The 15,768-nt window shown below is 48.2% G+C and overlaps 1 protein-coding gene across 1 annotated transcript in view; it reads right to left on the bottom strand.

Annotated features, from left to right (window-relative positions):
- SCPEP1 (serine carboxypeptidase 1) overlaps window positions 1-15,752 on the bottom strand; it is a 29,595-nt gene extending 13,843 nt beyond the window's left edge. The window contains exons 1-9 of the mRNA XM_054709288.1: window positions 15,655-15,752; window positions 14,193-14,341; window positions 10,810-10,899; window positions 8,324-8,479; window positions 7,897-7,971; window positions 6,075-6,147; window positions 1,885-1,922; window positions 1,045-1,173; window positions 585-678 (exon numbers count right to left, since the gene is read on the bottom strand). Of these exons, the coding sequence (XP_054565263.1) occupies window positions 585-678; window positions 1,045-1,173; window positions 1,885-1,922; window positions 6,075-6,147; window positions 7,897-7,971; window positions 8,324-8,479; window positions 10,810-10,899; window positions 14,193-14,341; window positions 15,655-15,721 (871 nt within the window). The 5' untranslated portion in view covers window positions 15,722-15,752. The remainder of the gene's footprint in view (window positions 1-584; window positions 679-1,044; window positions 1,174-1,884; window positions 1,923-6,074; window positions 6,148-7,896; window positions 7,972-8,323; window positions 8,480-10,809; window positions 10,900-14,192; window positions 14,342-15,654) is intronic.
- Window positions 15,753-15,768: the final 16 nt, after the last annotated feature.

Here is a 15,768-nt window from a genome sequence, read left to right as displayed (position 1 = left end):
AGAGCGGAGGAGTGGCTGCCTGGTGCTGAATCAGCTGCACGCAGACATGTGGGATCCTTCGGGGAAACGGTCTGGAACTGGATTGTGGTGATGATTGCACAACTCTGTGAATGCACTAAAAACCACAGAATATACACTTAAAACGGGTGAATTATATATTAATGAAGCTTTACAGTCCAGTGATAGATGGTTACTAGACTTACTGTGGTGATCACTTTCTAAGGTGTACAGATGTTGAATCACTGTGTTGTACACCTGAAACTAATATAACAGTGTAAGCCAACTGTAATTTAAAATTAATAAATAAATAGGTGGGAAGAGGTCAACCAAAGAACTTGTATGCATATATGCATAACCCATGGACACAGACCATAGGGTGGTGAAGGCCTGGGGCGGGGAGCGGGGGTGAGGGCGGGCTAGAAGGGGTCAATGGGGGAAGAAGGGGGACATAAATGATACCTTCAACAATAAAAATTTAATTTAAAAAAATAAAAATAAAAGAGTAAAATAAAGCTTTGAAAAGAAATTGGTTTCATCTCGCACAGAGGATGAGGCAGGGGCCAGCGGCTTCCACGTTCACTCACCTAGGTGGCTCTGGGTGAATTCTAGGCTTGACTTCGTGGTGGACATGGGAGCATTTTTAGTTAGGATGTTATAGAAGTTCACCCCGTCTGTGTTCTGAAATATAGAAGTATATTTGGCTGTTTGCTGTCTTTATTTCTCCATTATCAACGTTGCAGAACAGAAAGGCACCTGGCCCTCCACTGTATCCCAGGCCAGCTTTCTCTTTGTAAATCTGCCTGGACCAGAAAGAAATGCAGCTCGGCAGGCTCAGTCAGCCCAGCCTCTGGGGGGCGGGGGGCGGGGGGAGCAGCTCATAGGAGCCAAGCAAAGATGCTGGAGAAAAACCATGAGCCATGTCTTAATGTAAGGCAGCACAAGCTGATTTTTGGAGCGCCTCAGGATACACCTCCTAATCCTCCCCACACCAACCAAAGGCCCTTTATTCACGGGAAAGAAACCCCCGAGCGTGTGCCCTGTTACCTGTTCAACGACCATTTCTGCTTTTCCCCACAGCTGGGTGGCCTCCTTGTAGAGCCCCTTATTCACGGCATCCAGGACTTGCTCTGCCACCTGAGACACCTCTGCCAGGCCTTGGTCATCGAGAAGAGACTGCAACGCAAATGAACAGCACAAGGGCCCACTTTGCTTAGAAACACAAATCTGGCTTTGCTACAGTTGGGGCTGGGTAACAGAAAGAGTGGGAAGGAGAAAGGGGAGTTTATACATCCGAACGTGTCCAAGTCACCTATCTATTATGGAAGAAACACAACAAAACGTTAACTGAGTCTAGATGGTGGGTATATGGGTGATCATAGTGATCTTTTCCCTTTCCTGCCTATTTGAACATTTAAAAAAATATATTTTTATTGATTTCAGAGAGGAAAAGAGAGGGAGAGATAGAAACATCAATGATGAGAGAGAATCATTGATCAGCTGCCTCCTACATGCCCCCTACTGGGGACCGAGCCCAAAACCTGAGCCCTTGACTGGAATGGAACCATGGACCGTCGAGGCTCTATCCACTGAGCCAAACCAGCTAGGGCTGAACATTTTTATAATAAAGAGTTGAGGGGATTTAAAAAGCTGTGTTTTCTTGTACCTGAAGAAATGGGATAACTGTGCTGATATTTCTTTAAATTTGTCACCAAGGCCAGCGATAGCTTAAGGTGTCCGATTTGATATGGACCCGAAGTCCCTAAGGAGCAGTGTCGACCACACAGGCGCACTCAGCTAGCTTTGTCCTTCCTGGGGACAGAGCCAGAAGAGGTGTGCTGGGCTGCTGACGACGGAGGGTGCAGAGGTGAGGGCCCGCCTACTTACCATGCTGTACAGGTAAGGTCCCCAGGAGAGCACCGAATCTAAAGAAAAGCACACGTAACAAAATGAGTCGGTCATGGCTCCGTCCTTCCAAAGAAAAACCTAACTAGCCTCCTTTCCAAAGCTGAAGGAGCCAGGAAAAGAAACCGTGGCTGTACATCCCAGAGCCCCTTCGCGCACCAGGGCCCATGCAGGAGGGGAGCCGATGTCTCCGTGGCTGGGAGGAGGGGCGAGGGTGTGGGGGCCTGTGTTGGCTCATTCATTTGGCCTGATACTGGGCCAGTGAGTGAGTCAGCCAGAGATGGCACCCCACGGGCAGGCTGTTGATGCAGCGGAGGCTCTTATCTGCAGACTTCAAAGCCATTTGACAGCTTAAAATATTTCCCCGCCCTCACATTTCTGCTCTGCTTCCTGCTTGCTCCTCCAATTTGGGGACACTCGCTTCTGCCAAGTTGCTAATTAAGGAAGAAGACTAATGATTTCGTAATTCCAGTGTCTGTGGCTATACTGCCAATCAGTTCATCTCTGTCCCACACGTATATGGAGAACTGACAAAGGGCCTGAAGCCAGTAAGGAGCTTTATAAGATATAAATACGAGTAAGACTTCAAAGAGAACAGGGGGGCCTGGTTTAGACAAGTTCACTATTACCATGATGCTAGGTTAGGCCAGTGCCATTGAGACATGTGCCAGCCAACCAAGGATCAAGGATCACACGTTTTAAAGTCCATTTAAATATGTCACTCCTTTGCTTGAAAGCCTTCTGTGGACCCTTAAGGCTAAGCATCTCATCTCAAAGTATGTTTCAAATAACCTCAGTTCTACAGAATTTTAATCTAGGTATTAAAAGAAAACATTCTTTGGTGAAATAGCTTTGGGGTTATGCAAAATATAACACATTTCTTTAATGCATGACTTCTCAGAGCCTTTGATGTGCTTGTGAAACTGAAGGAGGCGGAGCCAGAACTTATTTGACCACAGAGTCCTTTGGATAGCACCTCATCGGACTGGTATTCTTGAGTACACCCTGAGAAATGCAGGCATACCAGGCCCTCCTGAACCTACCATTGACCTCTCCAGTCAACCTTTAAGCTAGTGACTTCGTTTCCTGAAATGCAAAATTGGCTGCAGTTTTCCAATGCATCCCACTCCCTGCTTGATCTAGGCCAAGAATTGAGAAACTTTTTCTCTTAAAGGGACAGATAGTCAATATTCGTGGCTTTGCAGGTCGCTGTTGCAATTACTCAACTTTGCTGATGCAGCCTCCAAACAGTATGTAAATAAATGGGCGTGACTGTCCCAATAAAAAACTTATCCACCAAAGCAGGGTGGCAAGGCAGACTGGACTTGCAGGTCATAGTCCGCTGACCTCGGGTGCAGACCTGAGATGTCCAAGAGGATTTTCCGCAATGATGGGAATGCTCTGTGTCTGGGCGGTGCAATACAATAGCCACCAAACACACGTGACTACTAGGCACTGGAAATGTATATAGTGCAACTGAACAATTAAGACTTTTATTGTAGCCCAGCGGGTATGGCGCAGTGGTTGAGCACTGACCCATGAACCAGGAGGTCACGGTTTGATTCTTGGTCAGGGCACATGCCCAGGTTGCAGGCTCAATCCCCATTGTGGTGTGTGCAGGAGGCAGCTGACCGATGATTCTCTCTCATAGTTGATGTTTCTCTCTTTCTCTCTCTCTCCCACTCCCTTCCTCTCTGAAATCAATAAAAAAAAAGAAGAAGAAAAATAATATCATTGTATTTTAATTAATTTAAATTTAAATAGTCACAAATAGTTCTATGGCTCCAACACTGAACCGAGGACATGGAACACACCTGTATGTCTTTCCCAGGACCTGACACAATACCTACTACCCAGCAAGCCAGTAATGATTGTTCATGAAATTAACAGTACTTCTCCCTCAAAAGGGGAGTACTTCTGGGATGAAGGGGTGATACTTAAAGTGGTCTGGAAGGAGGGACTAAGATCTGGACAGGAAGAGTCATAAGGGGAGGTGGGTCATGGCAAGGTGAAAAGATTTTGGACAAGATGAACAGCACTAGTAAGGCCATGTTGTTCAACTTACTGGTCTACTGGAGGAAATGTAGTATAAAGGTTAACTGCATGGATTCCAGTGCCTGCTGCCTGGATTTGAGTCCTGGCTTTAGCTGTGTGACTCTAGAAAAATTGCTTAACCTCTCTGAGTTTCATCATCTCTAAAATCGGGATAATAACAGCATCGATCCCATGGAGCTGTTGTAAGGATTACATGAAGTTAACACATGCAAAGTGCTTGGTGTTGTTGTGAAACTGATGAGACCCCAGGAGGAAGTATGGGAGCCAGTGCTGTAATTTTGAGTGAGGCATCTGGCAAGAATCCTGCTAGACTCTTGTGCTTCTGATCAAGGCACCTGCTGCTTCCTGATGCCCTAGGAGGTCCATCCAGGAAGGACAAACAAGCAGCAGCCCTCCTCTCAATGATGACTCAGATCTCGGTTATGCCATTATTCCCTGGAGATGCCAGAATGAGGGCAAGAAATAACCATTCCAAGTAGCATCAGGATGTCCTGAGTCCATTAGGGACACGGCTCTGTAAACGCATTTACTCCCATGTAACGACCACCTCAGTCAAGAGATGGAGCACAAACAGCCTGGAAAGGTCCCTCATGTCCCTTTCTAGCTTATTCCCCTCCCTCCTCCATGGGCAACTCTCTCCTGATCCCTAACTTTATAATTTGGTTTTGCCTGTGAAAAGTCAGCTTTTGTTAGGTTAGAGCAGTAGTTCTCCACCAGGGGTAATTCTGCCCCCAGGGGACATTTGATAATGTCTGGAAATACTTTTGGTTGTCATACTGAGTGGAAACACTGGCATCCAAAGGGCAGAGATGGTCCTACACTGCACAGGAACTCTCCCCACAAAGAATTATATGACCCAAATGTCAACAGGACTGAGATTTTGAATCCTATGTTAGAGTGAACCCACTCAGGTTTATATATGTTTTTATTGATTTCAGAGAGAGGGAGGGAGAAGGAGAGAGAGATAGAAACATCAAGGAGGAGAGAGAATCATTGATCGGCTGCCTCCTGAATGCCTCCTACTAAGGGAGCGAGCCCACAGCCTGGGCATGTGCCCTGACCGGGAATCAAACCATGACCTGGTTCATTGGTCGACACTCAACCACAGAGCCACACCGGCCAGGCAAGGTGACTATTTTAGATGTCTGAAGTCACACCCCGGATGTCTGCAACATAAACAACTTTTATTTGTACTCCCAACAAGGATGCTGATGCTGAAGTTATGAAACTGTGCACCTGAGTTGCAGCACCTGATGCTAATCTTGTCTCATCAACATGAGCAACAGATGAGATGTTCACCCCAATGCTCATGCTCCCATCAGGGGACAAGATGACAAACAGACCTGGGTTTGACTCCTGACCACGCCACTCATTCTGTGTGTCAGAGAGCAAATTCCATCACCCCTTGGGCCTTTAGCACAAGCATGTCAAACTCAAAGGCTAACGCGGGCCAAATAAACAAGGTTTAAGTTTATACAGGCCACACAAAAAAACCAAAAGCTTCAATTTTCATAGAAACGAAGGTTTATTTTGAAAAGTATAGAATAAAAAAAAAAAAAAAAAAAAAGGAACAAGAGCCATGATAAAATTAAAGTTTTCTTCCTGGCACTTGGCATCTCTTCTCTGCTACTATCTTTCCTACTTCGGGGGAAATCTTGTTCTCAGTGATTACTTTAAAAACTAACCCAAGGTGAGTGTCAGTAATTCTAGATCTGACAGGAGACTTATTTCCTTTCATAACTGTACATAACTGCTCACACCGTTACACTGGCTGGGTTGCAAAAATAGTCGTTAATGGGCCGCATGAGGCCCACGGGCTGTGAGTTTGACATGCTGGCTTTAGAATGTCGGCAACTGTAAAATTTGATTATTTTGTTCTAAGAATCAAATAAGAGGATTAAGTCCAGTCCGTAGCAGCCCATGGTGGATGCTGTGTAAATGAGTTCACCTCCCCAAATGTCTTGGATGGCCCTGGGGCGCACACATTTCTGTGTTCACTTCTCCAAGGACTCAGAGAAATTCCACTGCCTTGTTCTTTTATCGGGATAACACAGCCCAAAGTCCCAGGGAAGGGTGGGGAAAGGAAGTACAGAAATGTCTACGAATTCCATACTTACCTACAGGGGAGATCCAGGAGTCGCCCAAAGCAACCCCAGAAAAGTTGCACTTGATGGTCCCTTGCTGGATGGCCTGAAAGAGGAGGAGCCAAGAAACATCCTTGCCAAAGGGACTCAACAGGAGGGAGCCCGGTCTTCCCACGCCGCCTTCCCGAGCCCAGAAAACGTCCGCCCACCCTTTCCAAGCGTCCCCAGTCCCTGAAGACCTCAGACACCCTCGAGAGAACCAGAGTAACTCCTTCCTGACAACCTTTGCAAAATGAGTGGGAACTGTTGAGTTTCTCTCTACTCGTTTCACAAGGGTGTTGGCAGGGTGTGTGTGTGTGTGTGGGGGGGGATCCTGCGCATCCCCTATCTTTTTAGGAGGGACACTGCCCCAAGGTCCGATTTCTCAGAGGGCTCCTTGGGTACCATCCTCACTGCCCACGCTACAGTCACTGAAGCGTTGGGAGGCCTCCTTAGGGGGTCCCCAAGGGTGGGAGGAGGCCTTAAGACTAGGAGCTCATACTCCTTTGCTCCTCCCCCCCTTTTTCATTTAACGGTAATACAGTAGCAGGAAATTGGAAACAATCTGCATATCATGGGATAGGCTAAATGAATTATGACTATTTCCATGGTACATGATGTAATTTAATCCTAGCCACTAGACCACCAGGGACTCGGTACATGATGTAATTTAAAAAACAACAACAAAGCCCTGGCCGGTTGCTCAGTGGTTAGAGCACTGGCCCGAGGACCAGAGGGTCTTGGGTTCAATTCCCAGTCAAGGGCATGTACTTAGGTTGCAGGTTCCCCAGCCGTGGTTGGGGCACGTGGAGGCAACTAATCAATGTGTCTCTCTCACGTCAATGATTCTCTCTCTGTCTCTCTGTGTCTCTCTCTCCCTCTCCTCCCTCACTTCCACTCTCTCTAGAAATCAATGGGAAAAATATCCTTGGGTGAGGATAAAAACAAATAAACAAACAAAAAAATGAGGAGTTCTTTATAAACTTATATGAAAACATCTCTAAGCTATATTGTTGAATTAAAAAGAGACATAGTATAGTGTATAGTGTGTACTGTCATTTGTATAGAAACAGGAAAAAAGAATATATGTGAATTAGCTTTCATAGGCATGACATACCCCTGGAAAGGTACAGAAGAAACTAATAGCAGAGGTTGCCTTAGGAGAGGGGGACAGAAGCAAGGGAGAGAGTTGTTACATTACCCCTTGTATAGTTTTGGAATTTTGTTGTTGTTTTTTAAATATATTTTTATTGATTTTTTTTTTTTTTTTTTTTTTTACAGAGAGGAAGGGAGAGGGATAGAGAATTAGAAACATCAGATGAGAGAGAAACATCTATCAGCTGCCTCCTGCACACACCCCACTGGGGATGTGCCCACAACCAAGGTACATGCCCTTGACTGGAATCGAACCTGGGACTCTTCAGTCCACAGGCCGACACTCTATCCACTGAGCCAAACCGGTTAGGGCTAGTTTTGGAATTTTGAACTATGTGACTGCACAAGCTATTCAGATATCTAAAATAAGAAAACAATGAATATCCTGACTTTGAACATTGGTCATGAAAGTGAAAGAATTAGGCATTTTTCTGGCTTTTCCAGAAGGAACTTATTTTAAGTTACCTAACTAGTCCCTGATGATGAGGACAAGTTCCACTTCCTGGAGGAACAGCAGCTAATAGAAGTGACAGAACAACAGGAGAAAAGCATCATTTGAAAACTCCTAAGGAAATTATTGACCTCCGTGAGCATTAAAAATGGATGTAAAACAATCCGTTTCTGTGTGAAACCAAGACGACAAAGTCATCGTCCTTGTTACCTTATGAAGTTCCAGAGCAATGCCAGCAGCCATTTTTCCTCCGTAGGACTCTGAGAAAATGTAGAACGGGATCGTCTAGCAAGAAAAGGAATTGACAAAGAACTGAGCATCCTGAATATCTTCTTATGCACACGAATTAATTTCAAATTCCTACTGCACGTCATGGCCTGACAAATCCGCTTTGCGTTGTCTCTCTCCCTCCCCATATCTGATTACTATGTCTGCTTAGAATACTGGCTCCAGGGTCACTCCTTCAAGCTAGAAACCACCTTGAGCGAGGAGAGAAACCAAAGCCCACAACCCGGTCTGGGGCGTAGAAAGGTTTCCCTGGAATGAGCCGGGCGCTGCGCTCGGGGAAGTTGATTCTGGTGGGCGCAGTGTCACTACTGCGAGCCCCTTGCTCGGCTGTTCCCGAGGCTTTGCTCACCTGGAACTCCGGGCGGCAAGTGAAGAAGGACTCCAGGAGAACCATCATGTCCGATGCCACCATGGCAAGGTCTTTGGCATACATGCCGTCCTTGTTCACGTAACTGAACCCGGTGCCCACGGGGTTGTCCACAAACAGGAGATTGGCAGACTGGAGCTGCATGCCACAGAGGTAAAGCAAATGTCAGTCAGGCAGGCAGCTGATCGATGTTTCTCTCTCATCGATGTTTCTAACTCTCTATCCTTCTCCCTTCCTCTCTGTAAAAAATCAATAATAAAAAAATATATATATTTAAAATGAATTCATTTTTAGGCAAAAGTGATTGGACAAGGAGGGGGTGGGGGAAGACAAGGATGGCTCTCCCATTTGTGGCTCAGGCACCTGAGCAGATGGAGGTATCATTTTTTTTTCTTTCTTTCTTTTTTTTTTTTTTACAGAGAGAAAGGGAGAGGGAGAGAGTCAGAAACATCGATTAGAGAGAAACATCAATCAGCTGCCTCCTGCACACCCCCTACTGGGGATGTGCCCGCAACCAAGGTTCATGCCCTTGACCGGAATCGAACCTGGGACCCTTGAGTCCGCAAGCCAACGCTCTATCCACTGAGCCAAACCGGTCAGGGCTGGAGGTATCATTTACTGGAAACAGGAAGTTGGCTGGTTATGTGAGCAGACAGAGGGTCTGGTGTAGGACACAGAATAATGACCTCAGTTTGGGATACGTTGAATATGTATGAGGGGCATCCACATGGAGACATCTAAGAGGCAAGAGGCAAAAGAGTTCTGGGGCAAAAGTTCTGAGCTATAGACACTGACTTAGGGGTCATCACCTTCTATGTGACATTAGCGGATGGGCTGCTGAAGAACACACAGAAGCGAGAGTAACCAAGGACAGTGTGCTGGGAGATCGCAACACCTAAGAACGGAACCTGCCAAAAGTGCTGCAAAGGAGTCCAGTGAAGATGAATGGCAAGAAGGACCTAGTGGCCCTGACCGGTTTGGCTCAGTGGATAGAGTGTCGGTCTGGGAACTCAAGGGTCCCAGGTTCGATTCCGGTCAGGGGCATGTGCCTTGGTGGCGGGCACATCCCCAGTGGGGAGTGTGCAAGAGGCAGCTGAATTGATGTTTCTCTCTCATCGATGTTTCTAACTCTCTATCCCTCTCCTTTCCGCTCTGTAAAAAATCAATAAAATATATTAAAAAAAAAAAAAAAAAAAAACAAAGAAGGACCTAGTGGCCTTGGAACTGGGAAGCCAGCATACCCTTGGGGACAACGGCTATAGCAGAGTGATGGGGACAGACTGCAGTGGGTCAGGGCAGTGCTTCCCAACCCTGTCATGGCCACAGGGGAGATAATACATGCACCACATCCGAGCGTTAATATGCTGGGTTCCCTAGGACCCACTCTTCCCGCCTCAGCCCCCAGCTCTGAGGGTCAGTCAACACTGCGGCACCTGGGTGCTAAGTTCTGGGTAAAGGACAGCAAATACAAACAATTCTTGTAAGAAAGGGGGGTAGCTGGTGGACTCGTGGGGTCAGGAGACTTTGTATTTCAGCTGGGAAAGACCTCCAGTTTGGAAGACAGACTAGCGGGAACATGAAGAAACAGAAAGATGCTAAGTGAGCTCAGCAGGGACGAGCCACATCGTTGTTCTGAGATGGGCAGGAGGAGAGGAGAGTCAGAGGGGCAGAAAGGTACATTCATTGGCGAGGACAGGAAGTGGCTGGTTATGTGTGATGGCTGTTTTCCCGGGGAGGCAGAGAGGCAGGCTGGCTCCCGATGAGGGAGAATGGCTGGAGCAGGAGCCCCGAGGAAGGTGGGGAACATGGGCAGCCAGTGGTATCAGGAAAGGAGCAGAGCAGAAGCCCAGAGCAGGGCGTGGCCAGGCCCTGAGCTAAGCCCACAACTGGGCAGCAGCCCCACCTTGACAACAGTGTGGTCTTGCCCTCCAGTTCTTGGCAGCCTGGGGGTAGGGGCCGAGGGTAGGGGCTGAGCAGGGAGACAGTGGGACTGACCCCAGGTTGGGTGTGGAGAGGTTGCAGAGGAAGAAGGATAAGGGAGCCAGGGGGTGGGGGCGGGGTGCTGACCTGAGAGGGGTTAGGGGAGGAAGTGCAGCTGGGAATGAAGATAAGGGGGGGAGACAGAGACCAGAAAGGCCTCAAAAGGGCAGAGGACAGGGGCTTGAAGTCTTGAAGAAGTCAAGAGGCAGGGGTGGAGGAGAGGAGACAGGGGAAAGGATGGGAGCTTGTGGCCAGAGGGTGGGACCCCGAGTCAGACTGCAGAGACAGCCAAAATGTGGGTAGCGACAGGGTCCAGGTGTCTGCTAGAGTGGCTTCTGTGGGCAAGTGGAGAGAAAGGTCACGAAGGCAAGAGAGATGGGGGGTGGGAGGAGGTGGAGGTGGGGGTGCTGAGGGGCAGTGCTGCTAAACTTGTGACTCTGCCCAGCATGGGGTGAGCCCGGGGAGAGGCCAGGCCATGCTCACAGTACCCAGGTAGTTTTTCGTGGTTTGAGATCACAGTCAAGGGGCCCGATTTCCTCAAAGTTTCCAAATCCAGTGCTGGATCCGCCCGGACCACCCTGTGGAAGAGAAAAGAAACAAACAATCCTGAGAAAATGTGCCTGAAAGTCAGTGAGTCCATGAAAAGAAACAAACATTAATCCTGAGAAAAAGTGCCTGAAAGTCAGTGAATCCATGGCTGGCCAAGATTCTTGATTCTTGAATCTTGGCCAGCCATGGACTCACTGACTTTCAGGCACTTTGCCTAGCTCGTCCCTCAAAGATGAGCAATAAAGGCCCAGGAAGGGGACATGGCAATTATAGGGACTCTACCAGGACTGGACTCTGGGACTTGTGTCCCTTGAATAAAGGAGTACTGCCCATCCCCCCACTCGGCTTTGGATGCTCTATTGTGGCTGCGGGAGGTGACCACTCCAGCCAAGGGCACCGGGAAGCTGGCTGGAGGACACTTGTGCTCTCTGTGAGAACACCTGACTACCAACCCTTTGTCTGGAACTTTGGGGTGGGGTGCTGTCGTGGCCAGGGACACTCCAGCGGCTCTGAAACACGGTAAATGTGTCAGTGAGCCAAGTGACATGCTGAATGGAACAGCTCACTATTCCACTCAGACGACGACGTGACCTGGATTCTCAAAGACCTGCCCAGAGCAGTCCGCGCATGTTGCCTCAGTAGGTGTCGAAAATAGATCTTTTAATCTGAATTAGTAATTATTTGTTCGTTAATCATCATCTTTTTCCTCTCCCTTGGGCCGCTGAGGAAATGAAAAGAAGATTAGTTTCTTAGCCAGTTGATATCCCTCCAATAGCATCTCAGTTCCCGGGGTCATTCTAACCAAAGGTCCTGAGAGGAGGCAAATAGGGCAGGGGTCCAGTGCAAAACAAAGGCAGGTAGAACATATAGACAGGGGCAGACTCGGCAGTTCAAGCAAGCCTAGTAACAGAAACCAAACCGTGCTGAAAAATAAAATGAAATGTTTTTGAATACAGAGCGGAAGGCGTGGGAAACCAAGCGAGGGCCTGCAATAAACAAGGTGTACGTACGTACGCACACACAGAAACAGAGAAAGTCCGGGCTGGTTGCTGGGCACAGACAATGAGGACCTCAATCAGGTAGTGACATGAACAGATCTGAAGCAGGCTTGTAGCACATATACACTCCTAGAACAACTTGCTTTCTTGGCAACCCATTCTTTGTGCCCCCTCCCCGTTGGGGAGTCTGAATCTGCTTGTAATAAATTACTTTTACTTAAATCTTCTGGTCCATGTAGCTCATTCTTTGGCGTCGCAAGACAGGACCCCGGGAAAACACCTCGGCGCACCGTTCCGGTTATCAGTCACAAACTGGACCACGGACCATGAAGAGAAATCCGGGGCCAGCGAGGGCTCCCTCCTCCAGGGGCTCCTGCCCTCTCTGAAAGGGGACCCCTGCCACGCCGCTCTGGGACAGGGAGCTCAGGCCCCAAGCTGCTACAGCTCCTGATTTCTACAAGTTGGCAAGTTAATCAGATAAAACCGTGGTCGGCAAACTGCGGCTCGCGAGCCACATGCGGCTCTTTGGCCCCTTGAGTGTGGCTCTTCCACAAAATACCACGGCCTGGGCGAGTCTGTTTTGAAGAAGTGGCGTTAGAAGAAGTTTAAGTTTAGCCGAAACCGGTTTGGCTCAGTGGATAGAGCGTCGGCCTGCGGACTCAAGGGTCCCAGGTTCGATTCCGGTCAAGGGCATGTACCTTGGTTGTGGGCACATCCCCAGTAGGGAGTGTGCAAGAGGCAACTGATCGGTGTTTCTCTCTCATCGATGTTTCTAACTCTCTATCCCTCTCTCTTCCTCTCTGTAAAAAATCAATAAAATATATTAAAAAAAAAAAAAAAAGAAGAAGTTTAAGTTTAAAAAATTTGGCTCTCAAAAGAAATTTCAATCGTTGTGCTGTTGATATTTGGCTCTGTTGACTAATGAGTCTGCCGACCACTGAGATAAAACAAGGATTCCCTGCTCTACAATCAACCACAAGGAAGGTTTGCACCTTCTAGGCTCCGTGGTTTGCAAGTTGCATTCAGGAAACCCCAAAAAGTGCCTGAGGCACAGCGCGTGACCAAGGGGAGGTCCAGTGGGTGGGACTCAGCCCTGGCTCCACCCCAGCCTCCGCACTTCCGCTTTTGCTCCGATGTCAGCTTTCACTCGGGGATGGGGAAGTTCTGCTAATTAATGAAAAGTTGTAACAAAATACCCTGGCTGAGACAGCAAAGCCCAGAAAAGGGAAGTGTTGCCACAGCTCTAAGTGGCAGGAAGGCATCGGGTACCCAGGTCCCTTGAATGGCAGTCCTGGCTTGTCCACTGCAGAGCTCTCCCCAACAACCTGCCACCGGGGTGGCCAGAAGTTCCGGGGCTACACATATGGGTGCTTCTGCGGCATTTTCATATCTGCACCCTTGGCTGAGCCTCACCTCCAGCTCATCCAAGGAGCCGCTTTGGTAATCCTGAGAGCCTGGCCCCTCCTGGCAAACTGCTCATCTTTGCTCTATCTCACCAGAAGGCCAGCATGGACCCGGGGCTCTGGGAGGCTGCTTGTGACTACTGGCGCTTTTGCAAGAAGTGACATTTGCATCCTACGCAAGTGAGGACCAGGGTGCCCTATTTCGTGGTGAGCAACCCGGACGGAGCCCCAGCTGGGCCAGGCCTACAATTTCCAGAGCCTGAGCAAGACCATGTCCCTCAACGCCTCCCTGGAGACTGGTCTTCCAGGTGGGTGTGGACCATCCCTGGACAGGTGTTTTAGGAATGCAAGGAAGAATCCTCTGCCTGCCCCCAAAGGCCTCTTAACCAGGTCCATGCCTTCCACCCTGCAAGCAAAGCTCAGGATCAGAACGCAGACACACCTAGGGAGAAGGAAGAGGCCCAACGTTTAATGCTAAGATACAAGAGGCTGAGTGCTTTCAAAAGACCCATTTTTCTGGGGGCAAGAAGTTAGGGTCTGGGAAAGGGTTGGGAAACGGGGATGGGAGGCGCCGGTCAGGGTACCTCAGCCTTTGCTTTGGAACTGTTCAAAACACTTTCTATCGGTATATAGTCAAAGCTGTCTTCAGAAGCTTCTGGTAAGGTTTCTGCCACTGCCTGGGCTCAAACAAACAAACATGGCAATAGAACCCCTCACTCTCTGATTTGCCCTCCTTGGAATACCACTCACTGCCTTTGCCTACTTCAGAAGGGTGCCGAACCCCCGAGCCTAGGAGACCCCTGGCTGGCTGCTGGATCAGTCCTTGATCACTGGCTGAGCTGTGAGCCCTTAAGAGCAAACAACATGTTAAGTGGGGGAAACTTGGCCTCAAACCTGGCCAAGCAGCGAAGCCACTTTTACCTGAAGCCACATAACCAGGGGCAGTTCTGTGAAGTTCTTGCAGGGGCTGGTGGCATAATAGAGCCACCAGAACATGTGGGCATCCTTCCGGACAGTCACATAATCCCAGACTTCTTTGCCTTCGTCTGGGGGCAGGTCGACGATGGCTCCTGAAACAGAAGCACAATTTGGTTTTTCCTGAAGGATGTCCAACGTCGGGGTAAATTCCAAGTCCAGTAAAGGTGGCCATGCCAGGCTAGAGACGGCTTGGTTTATATTTTAGGCAATGTACTCACTCCAATATATTATGAAAATAAGGGGGGAAAAAACAAACCAATTCCTGGCCAGGTGATTTCGTTGGTTAGATAATTAAGTTGGTGTCATCCCAATATGTCAATGTTGCAGGTTCGATCCCAGGTTGGGGCACATACAAGAATCAACCAATGAATGCATCAATAAGGAGGAAAAGGCTGACTTAGGGATTACCCTTGTTGACTGGAATTTTCTACCTTTTACTTCTTCCTTGCTTAAATTTCAAGCCTCTGCAGCAAGTAAAAGAACAAAAATCTGGTCTTGAGAAGAGAAGGAAGTAGATGAGGAGACAATGAATGCTGTTTGTAACTGATAAGGCTAGAGATTAAGAAAACCAAAAAGTGTCTTGAGGAGAAAAACAGAACTGCTAGGATATTACAGATATGGCTATAAGAGTCTATGTACAAATAACATAAGAATGCGGGTTTCTTTGAAAATGACAGATAAGGCTGGGGTCCCTTTTGACCTATGCCCTGATACTCTAACCTGGGAGTGACCACTGTTAACATTTGGGGATCAACATACTTGACAACATTTCCCAGACACAAACTGAAGGGCATATGATCCCCATTTTACAAAAAAGGAAAAACAGTTGTTAAGCAACTTGCCTAAGATCACAAGGCAAGTTTGTGGCCAGTAGAATTCTGTTGATTCAGACCAGGAAACATTTTGCTGGGCGGGGGGAGAGAGACTGAAAATCTATTTGCAAGTCACCCTTTAAACACGAATTTGTTTTTGCCAAAAAGGACCTTGATGAGGGGAGACAATATTCTGTCCGTTCTGATCAAGGGGGGAAAGGCCTTCTCTCAATGAAACGGCCCATTCGGGGTAGGATTTTTCAGTCTTTTGAACAGCCAGTGACGGCAGGGGGAGGGGGATGGCATTAAGATCGTGGAAACCTCATTGATCAGCAGTTTCTCCAAATCATACATTTTCCACAACTGTTTCTACCTAGGGAAGAAGGGAGTATCAGACCACCCAGAGCAAAAAAAAAGGGGGGGGGAGGGGTAGAAAAGCACTTTCAATTAGAAAACAAACCAACAGAAAGCCGAGAGGTTCAACAGCACAGGGGAAGAGATTTGCTTTAAAAGGCACAAACGTACTAGCAGACTCTCATCCCTGGAGAGAGAAGAAGGCACCGGTCACTGACACATCTTTTGCCCGAACCTACCAGTACTCAGGCCCAGAAGCAGCAGCAGTGGCAGGGACAGGAGACAGACCCGCGGTGCCAGCTCCATGACGAATACCGCGCTGCAGCATCAGCAATAGGCTGGACCTGGTGCCC

Source organism: Eptesicus fuscus, chromosome 20 (genome assembly GCF_027574615.1).
Source record: "Eptesicus fuscus isolate TK198812 chromosome 20, DD_ASM_mEF_20220401, whole genome shotgun sequence".
NCBI classification, from domain to species: domain Eukaryota; kingdom Metazoa; phylum Chordata; class Mammalia; order Chiroptera; family Vespertilionidae; genus Eptesicus; species Eptesicus fuscus.
The sequence above is the reverse complement of the archived record's forward strand: the minus strand, read 5'-3'. Positions and strand labels throughout refer to the sequence as shown.